At 40.4% G+C, this 18,934-nt stretch overlaps 1 protein-coding gene across 9 annotated transcripts in view; it reads left to right on the forward strand.

Annotated features, from left to right (window-relative positions):
* The window catches only part of Klhl15 (kelch like family member 15), a 102,161-nt gene extending 92,165 nt beyond the window's left edge, over positions 1–9,996 (forward strand). For all 9 annotated transcript variants that reach the window (XM_087193621.1, XM_087193620.1, XM_087193622.1 and 6 more), the window contains one exon: positions 4,369–9,996. In XM_087193621.1, the coding sequence (XP_087049747.1) occupies positions 4,369–5,478 (1,110 nt within the window). In that variant the 3' untranslated portion in view covers positions 5,479–9,996. The remainder of the gene's footprint in view (positions 1–4,368) is intronic.
* Positions 9,997–18,934: the final 8,938 nt, after the last annotated feature.

The following is an 18,934-nucleotide window of genomic DNA, read 5'->3' on the forward strand; positions in this document are numbered from 1 at the left end:
CAGTGAAGCCATCAGGACCTGGGCTTTTCTTTGTTGCTAAATTTTTTTATTACATTTTCAATTTCACTCATTGTAATTGGGGTGTTTAGAATTTCTATATCTTCTTCATTTAACTTTGGCAATTCATATGTATCTAGGAATCTGTCCATTTCTTCTGTGTTTTCCATTTTATTAGAGTACAGGTTCTTGAAGTAGGTATTGATCCTCTGGATTTCTGCTGGTTCTGTTGTGACTTCCCCTTTTTCATTCTTAATTGCATGGATTTGAGTCTTTTCTTTCCTTTTTTTGATAAGGTTGGCTAAAGGTTTATCGATTTTATTTATTCTTTCAAAAACCCAACTCTTTGATTCATTAATTTTTTGTATCGTTCTTAGTCTCCATTGCATTGATTTCTGCTCTGATCTTTATAATTTCCTCTCTTGTGCAGGCTTCGGGTTTGTTATTCTCTTCTTTTTCTAGAAGTTTGAGGTTGTGCATTAGATTATTTATATGAGTTCTCTCTGTTTTCCTAATATGGGCATTCATTGCTATGAATTTCTCACATAGAACTGCTTTCATTGTGTCCCATAGATTCCTAAATGTTGTACTGGCATCATCATTTACTTGTAGAAACTGTCTAATTTCTTCTTTAATTTCCTGTATGACCCATTGGTTGTTCAGGAGGGTGTTATTCAATTTCCAGGTGTTTGTGGGAGTTTTGCAGTTTCTCATGTTATTGATCTCCAATTTTATTGCACTGTGGTCTGATAATATACAGGGGGTAATTTCGTTTCTTTTACATTGACTTAGACATGTCCTGTGAGCTAGCATGTGGTCTGTTTTGGAGAATGGCCCGTGTGCAGCTGAAAAGAATGTGTATTCTGATTTTGTGGCGTGGAACACTCTGTCAATATCTATTAAGTCCATTTTTTCAAAAGCTAGAATTTCATTGTTAATTTTTTGTGTAGATGATCTGTCTATTTGTGATAGTGGGGTATTAAGGTCCCCCACTAGAACTGTAGTAGTGCTTGTTTGGTTTTTCATGTCCATTAATATTTGTTTTGTATAGTTGGGGGCATTCGTATTTGGTGCATATATATTTAGGATTGTCATCTCTTCCTTTTGGACTGTTCCCTTCACAAGGATGTAGTGACCATCTTTGTCTCTCTTAATTAGTTTTGGTTTGAAATCTACTTTGTCTGCAAATAAGATTGCTACCCCTGCTTTTTTCTGGGTTCCTGTCGTGTGGAGAGCCATTTTCCATCCTTTTACTTACAGTCTATGAATTTCTTTTGGAGTTAGGTGTGTTTCAAGTATACAGCACATTGCTGGATTTTGCTTCTTAATCCATTCTGTCAGTCTACTTCTTTTGATTGGTGATTTGAGGCCATTAACATTGATAGTTATAATTGAGAGATATTGACTCATCCTTGTCATGATGTTTTACTGTTGTTGGCTCTTGTTTCTTTTTCCCCCTTTCCCTTTAGTTTCTTACCTTGTCTGGTGGCTTCCCTCTGTTGAGCCTCATGGAGTTGTGACCTTCGTTGCTTTTTTCTAGGATATTGCTTAGAATTGTTTGGAGTGCTGGTTTCGTGTTCATGAAATTTCTCAAGTGTTCTTTGTCATGGAAGTATCTAATTTCCCCATCAATTTTGAAAGATAATTTTGCAGGATACAACAGTCTAGGTTGGAAGTTATTTTCTTTTAGGGCTTGAAATATTTCACTCCAGGCTCTCCTTGATTTGAGGGTTTGTGTTGAGAAGCCTGCCGTGATTCTCATGGGCTTTCCTTTGTAGGTGATTTGTTTCTTTTCTCTAACTCCCTGTAGGATTTTGTTCTTCTGTTGGGTTTCTGGGATCTTGACAATTATATGTCTAGGTATAGATTTTTTTTTGATCATGGCTGGGTGGAGTTCTATATGCCTCACTTATCTGTATGTCCATTTCTCCTCCTCTGTCTGGGAAGTTTTCTACTATTACTTCTGTGAACAGTTTTTTTTATGTCAATTGTACTTTCTCCTGTTTTTTCATGGACTCCTATCAGTCTTATGTTATTCTTCTTTGCGTCATCTAGCAGCTGTTGGATTGATTTCTCATAGTCCCTTACTATTTTTAAGAAATGTCTGTTTTCATGGTCCTTATCCACAATCCTGTCTTCTATATCTGATATTCTATCTTCAGATTCTCTTAATCTGCTCTGCATGCTTTCAGTGGAGTTTTTAATCTCCTGAATATCTGTTTGAATCTGTTTCATGGATTCCATTTCTTTCTTATGTTGGGCGGTCATGGTTTCCATTTCTTTCTTATGCTGGCCATTCATGACTTCCAGCATGTTTCTGAGCTCATCTATTTTTTTTATCAGTTTCTGTTCTAGAGCCTCTAATCATGTCTTTCACTCTGCTTACCATCTCTTTAGTTATGTGGGAGATTATTTCTGCTTTGAATTTTTCTAGAGCCTCATTCATCTGTTTTGTTACTTCCTGTGCTATCAGTTCAGGGTGTCCAGGTGGTTGATTATCAGACTTTTGCACCTCATTTCCCCCAGAAATTGCCTTTTGTGGGGTGGAAGTCTGGGTTTGTGACTTGCTTAAATGCCTTCTCATTTTTGTTTTTGGTACTATCCCTGGTTTAGTTACTGGGTTGATATTATGAAGTTGTTTATTGTAAGCATCTTTGTTGGTCTATTTAAAACCCTTATGGAATGATTGCTTCTCAGAGGTGTCTACCAGATTTAGCTGGTCTTTAGGTGTTGAGTCTCTAATGACTCAGAGGCTGCCTCATTTTCATTGTACCAGAAAGGAAAACTGTTTAGATCAATCACGACATCTTAGCCCAAGTCAGACAGTCAGCAACACCATAGCATCAAATACCTCTTAAAGAATGACAATTTGTGGTAGTTATTAATGTATCACCTTTAAAAAATAAAGGGCCTACTTCAAGTTGTGTCTCTGCTGTCACAATAGACAACGTGGGCAGCAGTGTGCAATTATAGGTCAATGAGTCACAGTAAGCTAGTCCCAGACCCGTGAGATTCAGGTAGATTTCTGGCTGCAAGTCCCAAGTTGAGCTCCCTGTCCTCCTGCAGGGTTTCACTCTGCAAGGTTCTACTGCAGGTTTCAGCTGCTTTTCCCCTGAAGAAAGTCCAGTTTCCGATGGGAGCTGATGATCCATCCACCTTACCAATCACGGTGGTCTGGTGTGCCTTTATTGCAGAGATTCCCTTCACTTTTCCAGTGGGCTTGTTTTCATCAGGGAGCCTGAGACAGGCACTTTCTCTGTTGTTCACTTCTGGAGTTCAGGACAATGACTTTTGTCCCCCTGTGCCTCTGCAGTGTGTAACCAAGTAGCCGCACAGCCAAGAGGCCGGGGTTGGGGGGGAGCAAGAGTATTGTTGGAGGCACCCGCTCGGCCCATCCATCAGCTGGTGGGCCTGCCTGGGGTGGGGGGGGGTCCTCCTCACCCTGTCCTGGTGGCCGGTGGAAAGCTGGTGGAGCAAGCCGGAGCAAGCAGGTCCCGGTGAGCCTGCAACCGCTCGGCCCCACTCGGCCCCGCCGTCCCATAAGGTCTTAATAGTCATTGTCATTACGTAGTTCTAGCTCAAAAGCCAAAAGGAGTTTAGCCTATTCTTGTGTACTGAGTTGTTAATGTAGGAGTTCTTAATAGCAGACTCAATCTTTATGTCAAAACCCGTGAATTTTGCATGTATTTCTGCTCTGAATTTTCACTAACTCACATAACTTTCCAAATTATTCAATTGTGGTGGGTTTATAGTGTTGTCTGCAGTTAAGAAAACTGCAGACATGGCTTCCTTTCCTGTGAAGCCCATATTTGACTTCCTGTATCCCACTTGTAGCATAGGGCCTGACATGACATAGTACATTTTGTTAGGAATTTTTTTCTGCCTGGAGCATAACTTGTACATGGAAAATAGATTGTATATTTGTATGTAGGTATTTTTTTATTGCGTGGTACTGGGGATTGAACCCAAAACCTTCATACTGAGCTGTATCCTCAGCCCCCCTTTTAAATTTTTTATGTTGATACGAGGTCTCACTAAGTTGCTCAGGCAAGGCTTAAACTACTTCCAGTCCTTCTGTTTGAGCCTCCCAGAGTTCTGGGATTACAGGTATGTGGCACCACACCCAGCAAAAACAAATGCTTGTTTATTTTTAAAAGCTTGGAAATGTATATAGATGGCTACAAGTACAAGTTATAAAAGCAAATGTAACTTTAAAACTTCATAGGAAGCAAAAAGTCGGTAATTTTCCAGGAAAAGCATTTTTAATAAAGAAGCCTAAAATAATATCATAATGGTTTTAGTAGGTTTTGAGATTTTTGTCTACCATTGATGCTTTTTCTTTTGGTTAAATTCTTTTACTTGTATTTTTAGGTTAAAACATCAGAATTTTATAGATACTCCCGACAGCTGCGCTATGAAGTTGACCAAGCATTGAATTACTTTCAGAATGTACATCAGCAGCCTTTGTTGGACATGAAATCAAGCCGCATTCGTTCTGCCAAACCCCAAACTACAGTATTCCGAGGAATGATTGGACATAGCATGGTTAACAGTAAAATACTTCTCTTAAAGAAACCAAGAGTCTGGTGGGAACTGGAGGGCCCACAAGTACCTCTTCGGCCAGACTGCCTTGCTATCATCAATAACTTTGTGTTCCTGTTGGGTGGGGAAGAACTGGGCCCGGATGGCGAATTCCATGCCTCTTCCAAAGTGTTCAGGTATGACCCAAGACAGAATTCTTGGCTGCGAATGGCAGACATGTCTGTACCACGTTCAGAATTTGCAGTTGGTGTTATTGGGAAGTTCATTTACGCCGTAGCAGGCAGAACCAGAGATGAGACTTTCTATTCAACAGAGAGATACGACATCACCAATGATAAGTGGGAATTTGTGGACCCTTATCCAGTTAACAAATATGGACATGAGGGAACAGTGCTCAATAACAAGTTGTTTATCACTGGTGGAATCACCTCATCTTCCACCTCTAAACAAGTGTGTGTATTTGACCCCAGTAAAGAAGGGACCATAGAACAACGGACCAGGAGAACTCAAGTAGTTACCAACTGCTGGGAAAATAAGAGCAAGATGAATTACGCAAGATGCTTTCACAAGATGATTTCTTACAATGGCAAGCTTTACGTCTTTGGTGGCGTCTGTGTGATCTTGAGGGCCTCTTTTGAATCTCAGGGCTGCCCTTCCACAGAAGTGTACAACCCAGAGACTGATCAGTGGACCATCTTGGCATCCATGCCGATTGGTAGAAGTGGCCATGGTGTGACTGTGCTGGACAAACAAATAATGGTTCTTGGAGGCCTTTGTTATAACGGTCATTACAGCGATTCCATTCTCACTTTCGATCCAGATGAAAACAAATGGAAGGAAGATGAGTACCCTCGGATGCCCTGCAAGCTGGATGGTTTACAAGTATGCAACCTGCATTTTCCGGACTATGTACTAGATGAGGTCAGGCGTTGCAACTAAATGACATCTTTTTCCCTCAGAAAAAAAGAGGAAACAAAACATTTGTTTGTGATAAAGTAGTTAAGTAAAAAGACATAAAGAAAAACCTCACCAGTTTTACTATCAAAGCCATTGGTCTAATAGCATAAGAATTTTTCACTCTGTGCTAGCATCCCTTTTTTTGTTTTCAGTGGCCTCAAACTCATGCAATAAGTTAATTCTAAGTGCTAGCTCTTGAAACTACTTCCAGAAGTAGTTTAATAGAATGCTCCACTTATCTGGGAAGTTGATTTTCTGCTTTAAACATTTCTTTCAGATGTTAGCATAGGAGTCCTGCATCTTCTAAGAGAAGACCCAATAAGTGTCACTGGATGTGATTTCAGTTCCTATCTCTATCTGAAAGCTTTTTGAACATTAATTTCCGTGTTTCAGTCTGTTATATGTTTTGGTTTTATTATTTAAAAGTTTAAAGTTCTTGACCTTTTTGCATGGCTTTTTGCTGAAAATGCAAAAATATAAATTTTCTACAAAATTAACTTTTTATATTCAGAACACTATTTCTAAGCTGCCTTCTCTTATCCGCAATGTGTTAGTGAAAGCATACCCATACTCGCATACACCCTATAAATATCTAAGGCACATCCCTTTTATGCGTGGTTAGGATTCTATATTTTTAAGCTAGTGTACTTGCACACACGGTTCGCCATACTTGTTGAATTTTGGATGTGACGTGTTTTCATGTATTAACATTTTTAGAAAGTTAAAATAACTGGAGTCCACGTTTGGTATCACAGTAGCCAGTCTTCAGTCCATACAGATTCAGTAATATTTGAACTCCTTATATTCCTGAAATGTGTATGGATTTATGAAAAAACTAACATTTTATGCTTTATCTTCAAAAGTAAATGTTAGTGTTCTTTATTGATGTCTTTTCTTTTTGAAAATGCTTTTCTTTGCAGTCTGTTTAATGTTGTCCTGTTTTTAGTGAGAATCGGAGTGGTATATGACAAGCTCTGAATCTGACCCTGCAGCGTGCAAGCACTTTTAAAGAGAATTTAGGTAATGCCAGACTCCTAAATTACCCTTAAAAGTAAGTGCAACTCCCACTCTTTACATTCAGCAAGGCTGCTGCATCTGTTATTGAATGAAGGGTGGCAACTTTTAGAAAATTTGAGCTCAGTTTTGACTTAAAAGGTAAGAAAGAGAATTATAATGTTACTGGTTATATTTGTTTATTTATCTCATACAAAATATTCAGTGGCACTAGGGATATCAGCCATCAGGTTTTGTTTTATTTACCAGAAGCTACTAGCATGAAGGATAGCAATCAGAATGGATCATAAGAGTAGCTGTTTGAAAGCAGTAGAATAGGTGTTTTATAATTAAGTGCACCTTTGGACTCTAGTCATGAGAGAAGAATACAGATGATAGAATTAAGCAAGAGTGGATCATTCAAGCAGATGCATTTTCTCAGAAGTAGTCTATATTTGATACAGAGTAGATCTACATTGGCAAAACGTGCCAGATCTTAGGGTATTGGTGCAATATTGCAATGCCTTCTAAATGGCTGCTGTTGTATAAATTTTCTAGTTTTGTTTTTTGTTTTATTTTTTGCTGCTGCCACCATTGAACATAAAGTGGGAGCGTGAATTCATGGAAATATGAAGACTTTCTGTTTTTTGGGGGGGAGGAGCTTTTTTGCTGTTTAATTAGACATACTTCAAAATAAAACTCAATTTTAAAACGCCAAAATTTGGAAGTATTTTAGCTTAAAAATGAGGTGCACAAGTAGCTTTAAAAAAAGAACAACATTGGCATTAATTTCAGAAATCAAGTTAATAATAATGTTCCTTTGTATATGAAATTTAAATATTTTTTTTAGTCTTTTAAGACAAGGTCTCACTAATGTAGTACAGGCTGGGCTTGAACTCACTATGAACTCACTCCCTAGCCCAGGCTGGCCTCAAACTCACAGCCATCCTGCCTCAGCTTCCCCAGTTGCTGGGATTACAGACCTGTGCCACCATGCCCAGCTTTTATGAAATTTTAATTTTCTTTAAGTGTTTATTCATTCACTTATAGTTTGTGAAAATGAGATTTGATATCTTAGTTTTCCATGGAATATGGGTAAAAGTCTCTTCCTACATTTTTAAAAATAATTTTTAATTATTTTACTTTTTAAATTTTTTGATATTTTGCTGTTTTGTTTTGTTGAGACAGGGTGTTGCTGTGTAGCTCAGGCTGGAGAACTCACAATCCTGTCTCAGCCTCCTAAGTTCTGGGATTACAAGCATGTTCCATTATACCCAGCAATTATTTTACTTTTGAAAACTAGGAATTGGGTTAACCATTTAACTTTTTAAATACATTAGTTTGTTTAAGATTTTGTATGTGTGTGCTCCTGCTTTACATAAAGAAAATAAGGTCTTCATTATTTTCCTTGTTGATGTCTTTTGCTGGAAAAGACCAAGAAAGAGCCATCAGACAGGGTACCATATGAAAGGCTTTACACTCCAGCGGTGGTTCTCTTTAATTGCTTAGATATGACTTCATCACCCCTACGGGGGGTAGCATCTGAGCAAACAGTTGAATATCTTGGTCTTCCATTTTAAGGATGCAAGGCCAAGGTCAACGTTTGTGTTTCGTAAAATTCATGAAATTGTAACTTGAACTAACTCTGGGTTCAGCTTCACGTAAGTCATGTCTACCCTGATGTTAGCTGTAATCAGTTGTGAGCTTTAAGAATAGTTGCTGTTGCTTGAGTTCTGAATGTATGAGAAAACCTTGCTGTTTATATGTAGCTCCAATTTAGGTTATTTTAAATCCATGATTAACTTACATTCCCTTTTAAAATTATGGTGTATTTGCTGCAAGAGATTTATTTTTGTTATACTAAACTATGGAATTTTTTTCATAGAATTTTTTTCAAGTTTATTTTTTGTGTGCTTCATTTGGAACCATTTTTGTTTATATACCTTGTATACATAAAATAGTTGTTTTTTAAAAAACTCAGTAAGATTTGAAAACTATACAGTTAAAACTGTTACAATCTTTGTGTGTGTTACTTTCATTTTACATTTTAAATGCCAGATTTCACAAAAAATAGCAGATCTGTGTTAATGTCATCTTAATTAGTAATTAGTACTGTTTGTTCTCTTCCATGTCTTTGACCTAAGTTTGGTTTTAAAGAAAATCCTTGCACTACAGCCTTTTCAGAATGCAAGATTCTCACATTGAAGGTTTTTGTATTAGAAAAAATGCTACTGGTTTTAAAAGCAAAGCTTAATTAATAGAATGATTAGCTTTTCTTGAGACAGCTTTTTCTGTGTCCTCCTCCCTCGTCGCTGTGCCCTGCGTGCGCGTTACTCTAGTTGTGAAATACTGACTGAGCCCTTCGCTTACCTTTTCTAGAGCAGCACCTTCGGACACCTCATTCTGGGAAGCCTGCTTGCGTCATAGTAAAGGACACATATTTGTGTGGGGAGAAGTGGTAAACATGGAGAGTTTTGTCTTAATTACATGAAACTAAGCTTTAAAATATTTTATAACAAATTATTTGAGCTGCATAATCTAAACATGTCAGACGTTCAGTGGGACTATTTTTATATATGTATATGTGGGTGTAGGTCATAACATTTCAGTTTATAATATAAATTGTTCTTTCAGTTTATAAGCTATCTCTCAGAAGAGACTAGCTCTTTTGAGAATACGTAATTTAAAGTTTTAGACTGAAGTAAAACAGCATAGATATAGTGTAAATTAGATATAATTGAGGGCTATATGGCAGTAAAACTGCTAGTGCCAGTTTTCTTGTTTGCCTACTACACATTTTTGATTTTTTTTATTCTGAACATTTTTAGAGATCATACATTTGTTCAGTTGCATTTAGAGTCGGTTTGGGAATAAATATCTTCTAAAAAGAGATTTATCTTAAAATTAAAAGTCCCGAAAAATTAGTTTATTGAGAGTTTATAAAGTCAAATATTCAATAGGCATAGACTGGAATAGATAAGTTCATGGAAATCATATCCTGTCAGTATAGAAGTAAACCTTCAATATTACATGAGTAATGTTGAGAGAATGCCATCAGCTTTGTTCCCCCTTGAAGTTCTTGGATGTTCTTTTTACATCTTTGGGAACAAGTACATTGAAGTTTTATTAATCAGTATATCAGTAAAGATTGGATGTTTGCTTTCTGGAGGAATGTTCCCGAGAGGTGATCAGAGAGGTTATTTTCTACCTAACTTGTATATGCCCTATACCTCTTGGGCATACTTTGTCTATAGAAAAATATTTTGACCTTTAGGTACATTTTGGGCCAGTAGTCAAATAATCCTAGGGCCAATATAAAAATCTTAGAAAAATTTAAGGTTTGCCTTTTATATCTGTTTTGAAAGCCTTTACATTTTTGTCAGGTAATTTTTCCCAAGCCGTGGATATAATCAAACATGTTTATGCTATCCATTCTGTTTTTAAATTGAAAAAATGTTAAAAGTGTTTATGAAGAAAAGTTTAAATAAAATATTTTTAATCTTTATTAAAGTATTCTGTGTCTGTTTCCTATCTGTGTAGTCCCTCCCTCACATCTAAGGTCCACTAATGACTTGATTAGTAGTATACATTTTGTTTTCCTTCAAGTTGCCAAGGAAGTGGCTGAAAATATGATTTCTACCAGTGCTTTCAGCCACAGATTCAAATGAGAGCATTAGAGCGAAACTATTTATACTCTTATATGCAATGGAAATTTTATAATGAAGCCAAGTAATTAAAGTTCCACTAACAGAGTTTTGTAGTTATGCAGAATGGAAATAAAGAACCGAGAAAAAGCATTTATAAGCCTCAAGCTTTAATTTGGTGAATTTTAGATTTCTGTTAGCTTTTCACTCCTTAGTATGGAGGATTGAACTCAGTGTCTTCTCACTGAGCTGCTTTCCCAACCCCTTTTATGTTTTATTTTGAGATAGGGTCTCACTAAGTTGCTGCCCAGAGTGGGCTTGAACTTGCAGCCCTCCTGCCTCAGCCTCCCAGAGTGTTAGGATTAGAGGCCTGCACTACCAGGCCCACTAGCATTTTTGACTCACTGTTCTTAAAAGTACAGTGGCACCTCGGTTCTCAAACATTTCTTTTTTTTTCTTTTTCTTTTTTTTCAAACAATTTGGTTCATAAACAATCATTTGGCAAAATTGTGGTTTTTTGCAAACTCTGCATTGGATGACAAACACAACCACGGCCATCTTTCCCACACAAACATGAATGTGGCCATCTTTCAAAAATCCTGGAACAGATTAAGTTTGTGAACCGAGCGTACCACTGTATTTCTGAAATTAGGGAATAGGCAGAGGTCTTAATGGACTCCTAGGAAACTTCAGCAAGATTCCCCAGCACCCCACGTGTTTCTCCCTTCTGTTGGGTTCTTTCTGTGTGTTCATTTCCAGCTTTGAATTGCTTGCCCTTCCTTCCCTTTCCCTGCCTGTCAGAATCCACTTTGGAAAGCTCAGCTCAAGTGCCCCCTCCTGAAACCCTCGTTCTCTTCCATTGAATCACTTGCTGCTTCTACACTCAACACATTTGTAGTTTCATTCCTTTTGCATACTAGTTGAGTATAATTCTTTCCCTATAACTAGATCGTGGTCTCCTTAGGTGAAAGGACCCTCTCTTGTTATTTATTTATTTGTTTGTTTGTTTGTTTATTTATTTATTTTTGGAGACGGGGTTTCGATATGTAGCCCAAACTGGCCTTGACCTTGTGGTGATCCTTCCGCCTCAGCCTCCGGAGTGCTGGGATTTCAGATGTGTGCCACCACACCTGGCTTCTTACTCTTTCTTGTATCCTGAGCGAGCCTGGTACTTTGTCTACAGTAGACACTGAGCTAATTGTTCAATGCGGCATATAACAAGCTCCACATATGTTACAGACAAATGCTGTAGGGACTCAGGTGAGGGAGAGGTAACAATTCCCCTGGGTTTTTGTCTCTTGTTTTCTTGACTGTCTACACACTTGCTACACAGTCGCATCCACACCTACAGCTTCTGTTCTAATACCCATAAAATCTGCATTTCTCAACCCAGAGTTCCTGCCATCCTCTGAACCCTCACATTCCATTGGAATGTCGGGTTGAACAAGTGCGATCCTGAATACATTATCTCCTCCCCAAACCTGCCCCTTGTCCTATAGTCCCTGTATTATGTGGTTCTACCATTGCCTGTGATTTTTCAAGTGAGAAATCTGGAAATGCTTCTCCCTCCCAATATGAACATCTTAATTCACCCAGCTCTATCAGTTTATTTTTAATTTTAATTTTATTTATTTATTTATTTGGTACCAGGGATGGAACTTGGGTCCGTGTGCTTTCGAGGCAGGCAGCAGAACCACTGAGCTAAATCCCCAGCCCTATTTTTTGTTTTTTGAGACAGGGTTTCGCTCTGTAACTCAGCCTAGCCGTGAACTCCATGTAGCCCAGGCTGCCCTCGAGCTCACCGCAATCCTCCTGCCTCAGTGAATGGTGAGATTGCAGGCGTGGGCACACCTGGCCAGCTCTATCACGTTAAACTCTTGAAGATTCCCTCTCCTTTCTGTCAATATCTCCCTAATTCAAGCCTTCATCTTGCTAGACCTCTGGAGTTTTCCCTTTCCTTTCCCTTTCCCTTCTTTCTTTTTTTTTTTTTTGAGACAAGGTCTTGCTATTAATTCAGGCTGCCCTTGAACTGTGTGGCACAGGCTGACCTCAAACTCACACCAATCCTCCTGCCTCAGCCTCCTGTGTGGCATGCGCCACCACGCCTGGCTGGAGTTTTCTTTCTTACTGCCAAACCTACCTCCAGAATTACTTTTTACACTGCTGCCCAAGGGAGCTTTCTAAAGGTAAATCCGATCCTAAGATTCAACAGTCATGTCCCCCCTCTTCACCCTGAGAATAAGACTCAAACTCCCTAGCAAACCACACAAGGCCCTTCCTGTTTTGCTCCTTTCATAGGTGTTCAGGCTCTGATGCCTGGATTCAGCTGCACAAGCGAAGCAGAGTTCCTGAACAAGCCGTGTTTTCTCAGGCCGCCTTCCCTCCGGAGCCGCCCTCCCCTTCCTCCCCTTGCTCCCCCTTGCTTGGCCTTCAAGAAGCCAGCCTGGGCATCCGGGTCTCTGTCCAGTCCTTAGCCCCTCCTCCTGGCCTTACTCATAGTACCTCGCAGATGCTGAGAGCTACTTCCTCAGATGCTTGGTTAACTTCTCCAGCCTGCCCTTAACTATACTCCGAGGAGAGACACTGTTTTTATCTCTGTCTTTCAAGAATCTGACTTAATGCCTGGCACGTGGTGAATACTTAATAAAAATGGACCCCAGAAACTTGAGAGGTTACCAATGAAATGCTGGGGGTGAGAAGGGGTTAGTCTGTCAGCCAGAGTCGACTTCCCTGAGGAATTCCCTCTGGGGAATTCATCTCTGCTCCAACTGCTCCCTGCCATGCCTGGAAGGTTGATGTGTACGGCTGCACAATTGTCAGATACTTCCTTAACATCTCAGTGTTTCTTATCCCAGCTGCATGCACTGAGAGAGCGCACCACAGTGTGTCTTGCAGAACATCAATCCCAAGAAATGCTCTGTAGAATGAAGGAAGGGCATGTTCAATGGTCATAATCTTGGGAAACGGGTAGCATTTCTTTTTCTTGGAGAATCTCAACAAATAGCATGTGAAAGGCTCTGAGAAGTCCTGCTGTTAACTCATTTTGATTTTGTTTAGCTTATCAGTGTAAAACAAACATTTGACCACTGAGCTCTTTTTTTCTCATGGAATATAACTGATCCATGAATGCTCTTGGAAAACTCTGGCTAAGGAATGTCTAAAAAGTAAACAAGCATGAGGACCACTAATGCAGCACTCTGATCTACAAAATCAGGACCCCTCCTGCGAGCCCAGTTAGATTCCTGGTGGAAGTCAGCATCCCCCTGAGGTGACCCCTGGAATTTCACCTGGCAAGGAAGGTCCCTCCAGGAGTAGCTGGATCTACACATACAGCTTGCACAGTTTAAGGGGCAGGACTTTTAGAATGGCCAAGTAAGTAAGGAGCTAGGCAAATCCTCTACCTAAAAACCAATGATAAAATTGATGTGTCAAAAAATTTACAACAGCAAATTAACTAAAGGCATGCACCAAATTGAGAAGCACTTAATATCTACTGAATCTCAGAGCAGTGGAAGTTGCACTGTGTTAGGCTAGTACTACTCCCATCCCACTTACCCTTGTCCCCAGCTCTGTCTCTTCCCTGGTGGAGTAGAGAATCCTGTATCTCACCGCACCCCCCACTGCAACTACCCTGAGCTCTCCGCCAAGATTGAGGGTAGCCACGGCCTGGCAGCCAAAGCAGCTAGCAACTGAACAGGAAGATTTGGGGAGGGAGAAAGCTAAGACGAGTCTTGATGAGATCCAACGTGACCCCTTGAGGTCTGGGAGGCTATGCTCACGGACAGGACTGTGTGCAGTCAAAGAGAGCTGTAGCGAACGTGAGGCCTTGGAAACATGGAAAATAGAAGCTAGCAGAGACTTGGACCTGCATCCCTAGGCCACCTACAGAATCGCTACTGGCTCCAGGTACTTGTGGACAATGTCTGACCAATCATTGGCTGACTACTAAGGATGCCTCTGCGGATGGGCCCCTGGGAAGCCAGGCGTAAAAATCAAAGTGAGAATTAAAACCAGGAAGGAGGGAGACAGATGGCGATTAGATACAGGATTAGTCCGGCAAATCACTAAACCAAAACAAACCACCCCACATTAGGAGTGGGACAACACAAAATCTGGAGTTGCTGCAATGTTATGAGAGAAACAGAACGTGCAAAGAAACAAGGAAGTATGACCCATATGAGGGAAAAGAAGGAATCGGTCGAATCAGTGTCATTGAGGTCAGTGTAATTGGTTTGGTCTCCTGAATTTCCACATAAAGTTTTATTAGAGACAATTTCATAAGCCAATTTCTAGTGATTGCTTGGTGTTCTGTGGGGTGGATATACCAGAATTGATCTAACTGTCCCCCTCATTGTAAGACATGGGTTTTTTTTGTTTTTTATTTTATTTTATTTTGTTTGAGATGGGTCTTGCTATGTTCTCGACTGTTCTCGAGCTCCAGCGACTCTCCCATCCCAGCCTCCTGAGTTCTGGGAGTAGAGGTGCCTGGCTAGACACACCACATTTTTAAAGTTCTTTTTTTTTCTCCCTCATTTGAGCACTTCTGATTATTTCCTTAATATAGTTTTCTAAAAATGGAACTTAAAATGGACTACTTTTAATTTTATTTGTTATATTGTGGTGTTGAGGATCAAATCCAGAGCCTCGGGCACTCTAGGCAAATGCTGTACCAATGAGCCACACCCTCAGCCCCCCAAACGAGGTAAAGTCCCTCATGAATGTGGCTAGATTAAGCTCCAGACAAGTTGCAGAATATGACACCTGCATCAGCATTGAATCTGAGCGCTGCCACACCCTCACCTGTACTAGGGTGTGTGCCTCAAAGCTAAGGGAAAAGGGGCTGATCATTATCCTGATGGTAGAGCCTTTGCCCAGGGTTCAATCCCCAGTACTGCAGAAAACAAATACATAAAACTATTAGCCATCTAATAGATAGATGTATTTTATTTCTGTATCTTTTATTGTAGTGAGTGTTGACTAATTTTTGACACCTATTTGCCATATATGGTCTGTGGACTCCTGTTCATGCTATTTAAGGATTTTCAATGGTATTTTGGGGTCTCATGGATTTTTCAATGGCACTGGGGGGATTGAACCCAGGGCCTTCACACTGAGCTACATCCCCAGCCCATTTTTATAGTTTTTATTTTGAAACAGGTTCTCACTAAGTCATTAAATTGCCCAAACTAGGCCCGAATTTGGAATCCTCCTGCCTCAGCCTCCTAGACTGCTGGGATTATAGGCCTGTACCACCAAGCCCAGATCATTGTGGATTTTTAAGAGGAGTCTTCATCTATGTTTTGTCACACTTGAGTACATTATTCCAAACAATGGCTAAGTTATTTTAATTATTAGGTGATTTTAAACAATCATATCAAATTTCATTAAATGTGGAAAACAAAAGTAAACAGGATTATACTAATGGAGCAAAATGATTAAGAACCAACTATATTTAAGAGATAGGGAAGCTGATAGAGACATTGAGAAAAGCAGGGTATGCATTACAGAGCCAAGAGGAAACCAAAGGCTTCCATCCTCCGTAGCAGAAATGCACTCAAACCTTTGCTGGACACCTGCTCTGTGGCACTAGGGAGTGTGAAGTCAGAAAGAAGTGAGAGAAACCAAGGTCCATTCTGCCCTCAGTCTAATGAGGGAGTGTAAACAACTGACAATCACCCAAAGCCGGAAAAGGTGCTAAATAGAGGAAAAAGCACCATGTGGGGGGAGCTGGGAAATGTACCACTGCCGCTGAGGAGGAGCAGCACAAATGTCATGGAAAAACTGACCTTCGGCTTGGTTCATGGAGATGAAGTAAGATTTCTCTAGGCGGGGAATATGAAAAACTACTTTCAAGAGGGGATATGCAGAAAAGCCCAAGGCAGGAGGTTCTTACCCAGGCATAGACCCGAGCCCATGGCTCTAGCTTTCTAGTACACGGTATCGATCTTCTACTCAAATGTTTCCTAGTACCAGTAGAAATAACATAGACTGGAGCCTAGGAAAATGTGTTCTGAATGAATACATGGCGAAAGACTCGCTTACTAAAGAATGTTTTATCAAACTTCGAGAATTTAAGAAAACACTGGCCAAGGAAAAAATGTGTTGGTAAAACTGACAGTAGTAGCTAGGCATGAGGGTGCAGGCCTGTAATCCCAGCACTCTCGGAGGCTGAGGCAGGAGGGTCACAAGTTCAAGCCCAGCCTGGGCAACTTAGCAATTTAACAAGACTCTGTCTCAAAAACAAAAAAGAGCTGGGGATATAGCTCAGTGCAAAGACCCTGGGTTAATCTCCAGTACCACCAAAAGAAAGCAAAAACTGACAATGGCAAAAACTCTGTAGAATTACATTTGTAGTCTTAGATTGGGGCTCCCCTGAGGGAAGAGTGGGAGGACAAAATTCAAGAGGTCATTTCGGGAAGTGCCAGTAAGGGGCTTGAGATGGGGATGGGATGGGAGCAAGGTAAGGCAAGGCTACTGGGGCCAGCTGAGTTCAGTCACCCCACAGGAGGGAGCAGGAAGCTGGTCCTGTTTCTGTTTCTTGGTTTCCTTTGGGTTTTGTGGTACTGGGGATTGAATCCAGAGGTACTCTACCTCCAAACTATATCCCCAGCCTTTTCTTTTTGCTTTTTTAAAATTTTGTTGAGACAGTCCCGAGTTCGATCCCCGGTACCCCCCCCCCAAAAAAAGAGTAAAATTTTGTTGAGACAGGATCTCGCTAAGTTGCCCAGGCAGGACTCAAACTTGTAATCCTCCCGCCTCAGCTTCCAGAAGGGCTGGGATTACAGGCGGGCATCACCACGCCCTGCTGTAGCTGGGGTGTTTACACTGCTACTCCCCTCTGCCACTGGCCCACTGGCTTAGGGTTGTTCCCCGAGACATTGCTGTCCAGCACTTCAGGCTGCGGGTGGCCAGCTGAGCGGAGGCCTCTCGGGGAGAGCTGAGGGATTCCGTTGCTCTCTGAGGCCCAGTTCCATCTTAGTGTCCTGAACTCAGTACCACACTGATACAGGTGGGGTCTTCCTCACCAACTGGAAGCTCTCAGAAGAATCACATCTCGACAAAATTGAGGCCAACAGTATTTGCAACCAAGGGAAACCTGTAGAAGCATAAATATTGTAAGAGTCAACTAACTTGTAAGAAGTTAAAACATTTTTTAAAAATTTATTGGGACAACTTTTAAAACAAATCTTTTTTTTTGGTACCGGGGATCAAACTCGGGTCTTCGCGCTTGCGCAGCAGGTGGCGAAAGCACTGAGCTAAATCCTCAGCCCTTAAAATAAATCTTTATGGTAACATTTATATGAGTAAGAATTTTCAAATGAAAATAATTTCAGTAAAATAAAAACAGATATGAAAATAGTACTCAGAACATTTTACCTGTACTATACAGAAAATTGATATCAAGAAAGTAGATTTGAGTTTGCTCAAGGAAATACTTTCTTTGTGAAATTTCATCCATGGCATTATAATTCAGATTAAAATGTTTGGGCTCACAAAAATGGAGTCAAAGTGTCCTCAGGCTCAAAAGAAGGGGATGGTCAAAACATTCTGTTCTTCAGTTGCTACAGGCCCAAAATGAAGATTTGTGCCAGGGGGAATTGCATGGGTAAATGCAGAGCGAAAAGCATATGGAATGCTTTGGGAATGATGAATTCCTCCCTGACAGAGCTACGGGAGCAGATGTCAAGCAAAAAAATATATATATATTCATGAATATTCTGTGGATTTGAACATTACTTTGTTGAAAGAGGATAAGAGAAAAATTGGATTTTACAGCCCCCCCCCCAGTGAAACGCTGCACAACTTTCCACTAAAATAACCTATGAAAATATCCCAGGAAAGAATAAAGCCCCATTAAAATAGTGAAAGATTGATAGACAACATAATGTAAAATTGTGAGCAGCCTTGAAAATAATTTTAAGGCAAATGGAGTTAGACTGAGAAAAGCAGATCCATACTTCATCTTATGGAATATTCAGGCTTCTCTTCATGAAAGAGAACAGGCAAAAAGAAATTCTTTTTAAAGAATGCTGTTCTTGATCCACCAACTGTGTTCTGACTCAAAGATTGTGGCCTTCACTAGCCAGAGGCCTGAGCGGTCCTCTGTCAGTTCCCAGGAGCTACACTGTGAGGCAGGCAGTTTTGTTCCTGACTTTTGGTCCCTGCTGCCCCCACCCCATCTCATCTACCACTGTCTTTGTACTTTGTCATGGAGCAATCCCAGGAATTAACTGGGCAGGAAGTAAGGGCATGCTGGCACTGACTAAAGTATAAAGCATTTTATCCCCATTACTCATTGTGGGTGACTCTAGAGAAAGGGAGAACTGTTCCACTTACCACCACTGGCTTCCAGTGCCAGAGAAGGAGATGAGGGAGATACCACCAGACTACTACAGAGGTACAAAGGGAAAGCCAGTTAGAAACCAAAATGTCAACTAGAAGCAGTGCTGGTCAACTTGTCACTTTCCAGCAGCAGAGTTATCAAGGAGGTGGAAACATTACCCATGTGGATAGAAGTTGCGACTAAAGACAACCCATACAAGCTGGGCATGGTGTTGTAAGCTGGAATCCCAGCATTCTGAGAAGCTGAGCCAAGAGGGCTGCAAGTTCAAGGCCAGCTGGGGAATTTAGTGATTTAGTGAAACCTTGTCTCAAAATAAAAAATAAAAAGGGCTGGGGATTTAGCTCAGTGCAAAGGGCATGGGTTGAATGGCCCCTCCCCCACACAAAGACAACCCACACACACTAATTCGGGAAAGGTCTTCCCTTATTTGTGTATAAGTGAAGAGAAAAAGAAAATT

Source organism: Heterocephalus glaber, unplaced genomic scaffold (genome assembly GCF_053883595.1).
Source record: "Heterocephalus glaber isolate CG9 unplaced genomic scaffold, H.glaber_assembly_v1.0 deba00001594, whole genome shotgun sequence".
In the NCBI taxonomy this organism is placed as follows: domain Eukaryota; kingdom Metazoa; phylum Chordata; class Mammalia; order Rodentia; family Bathyergidae; genus Heterocephalus; species Heterocephalus glaber.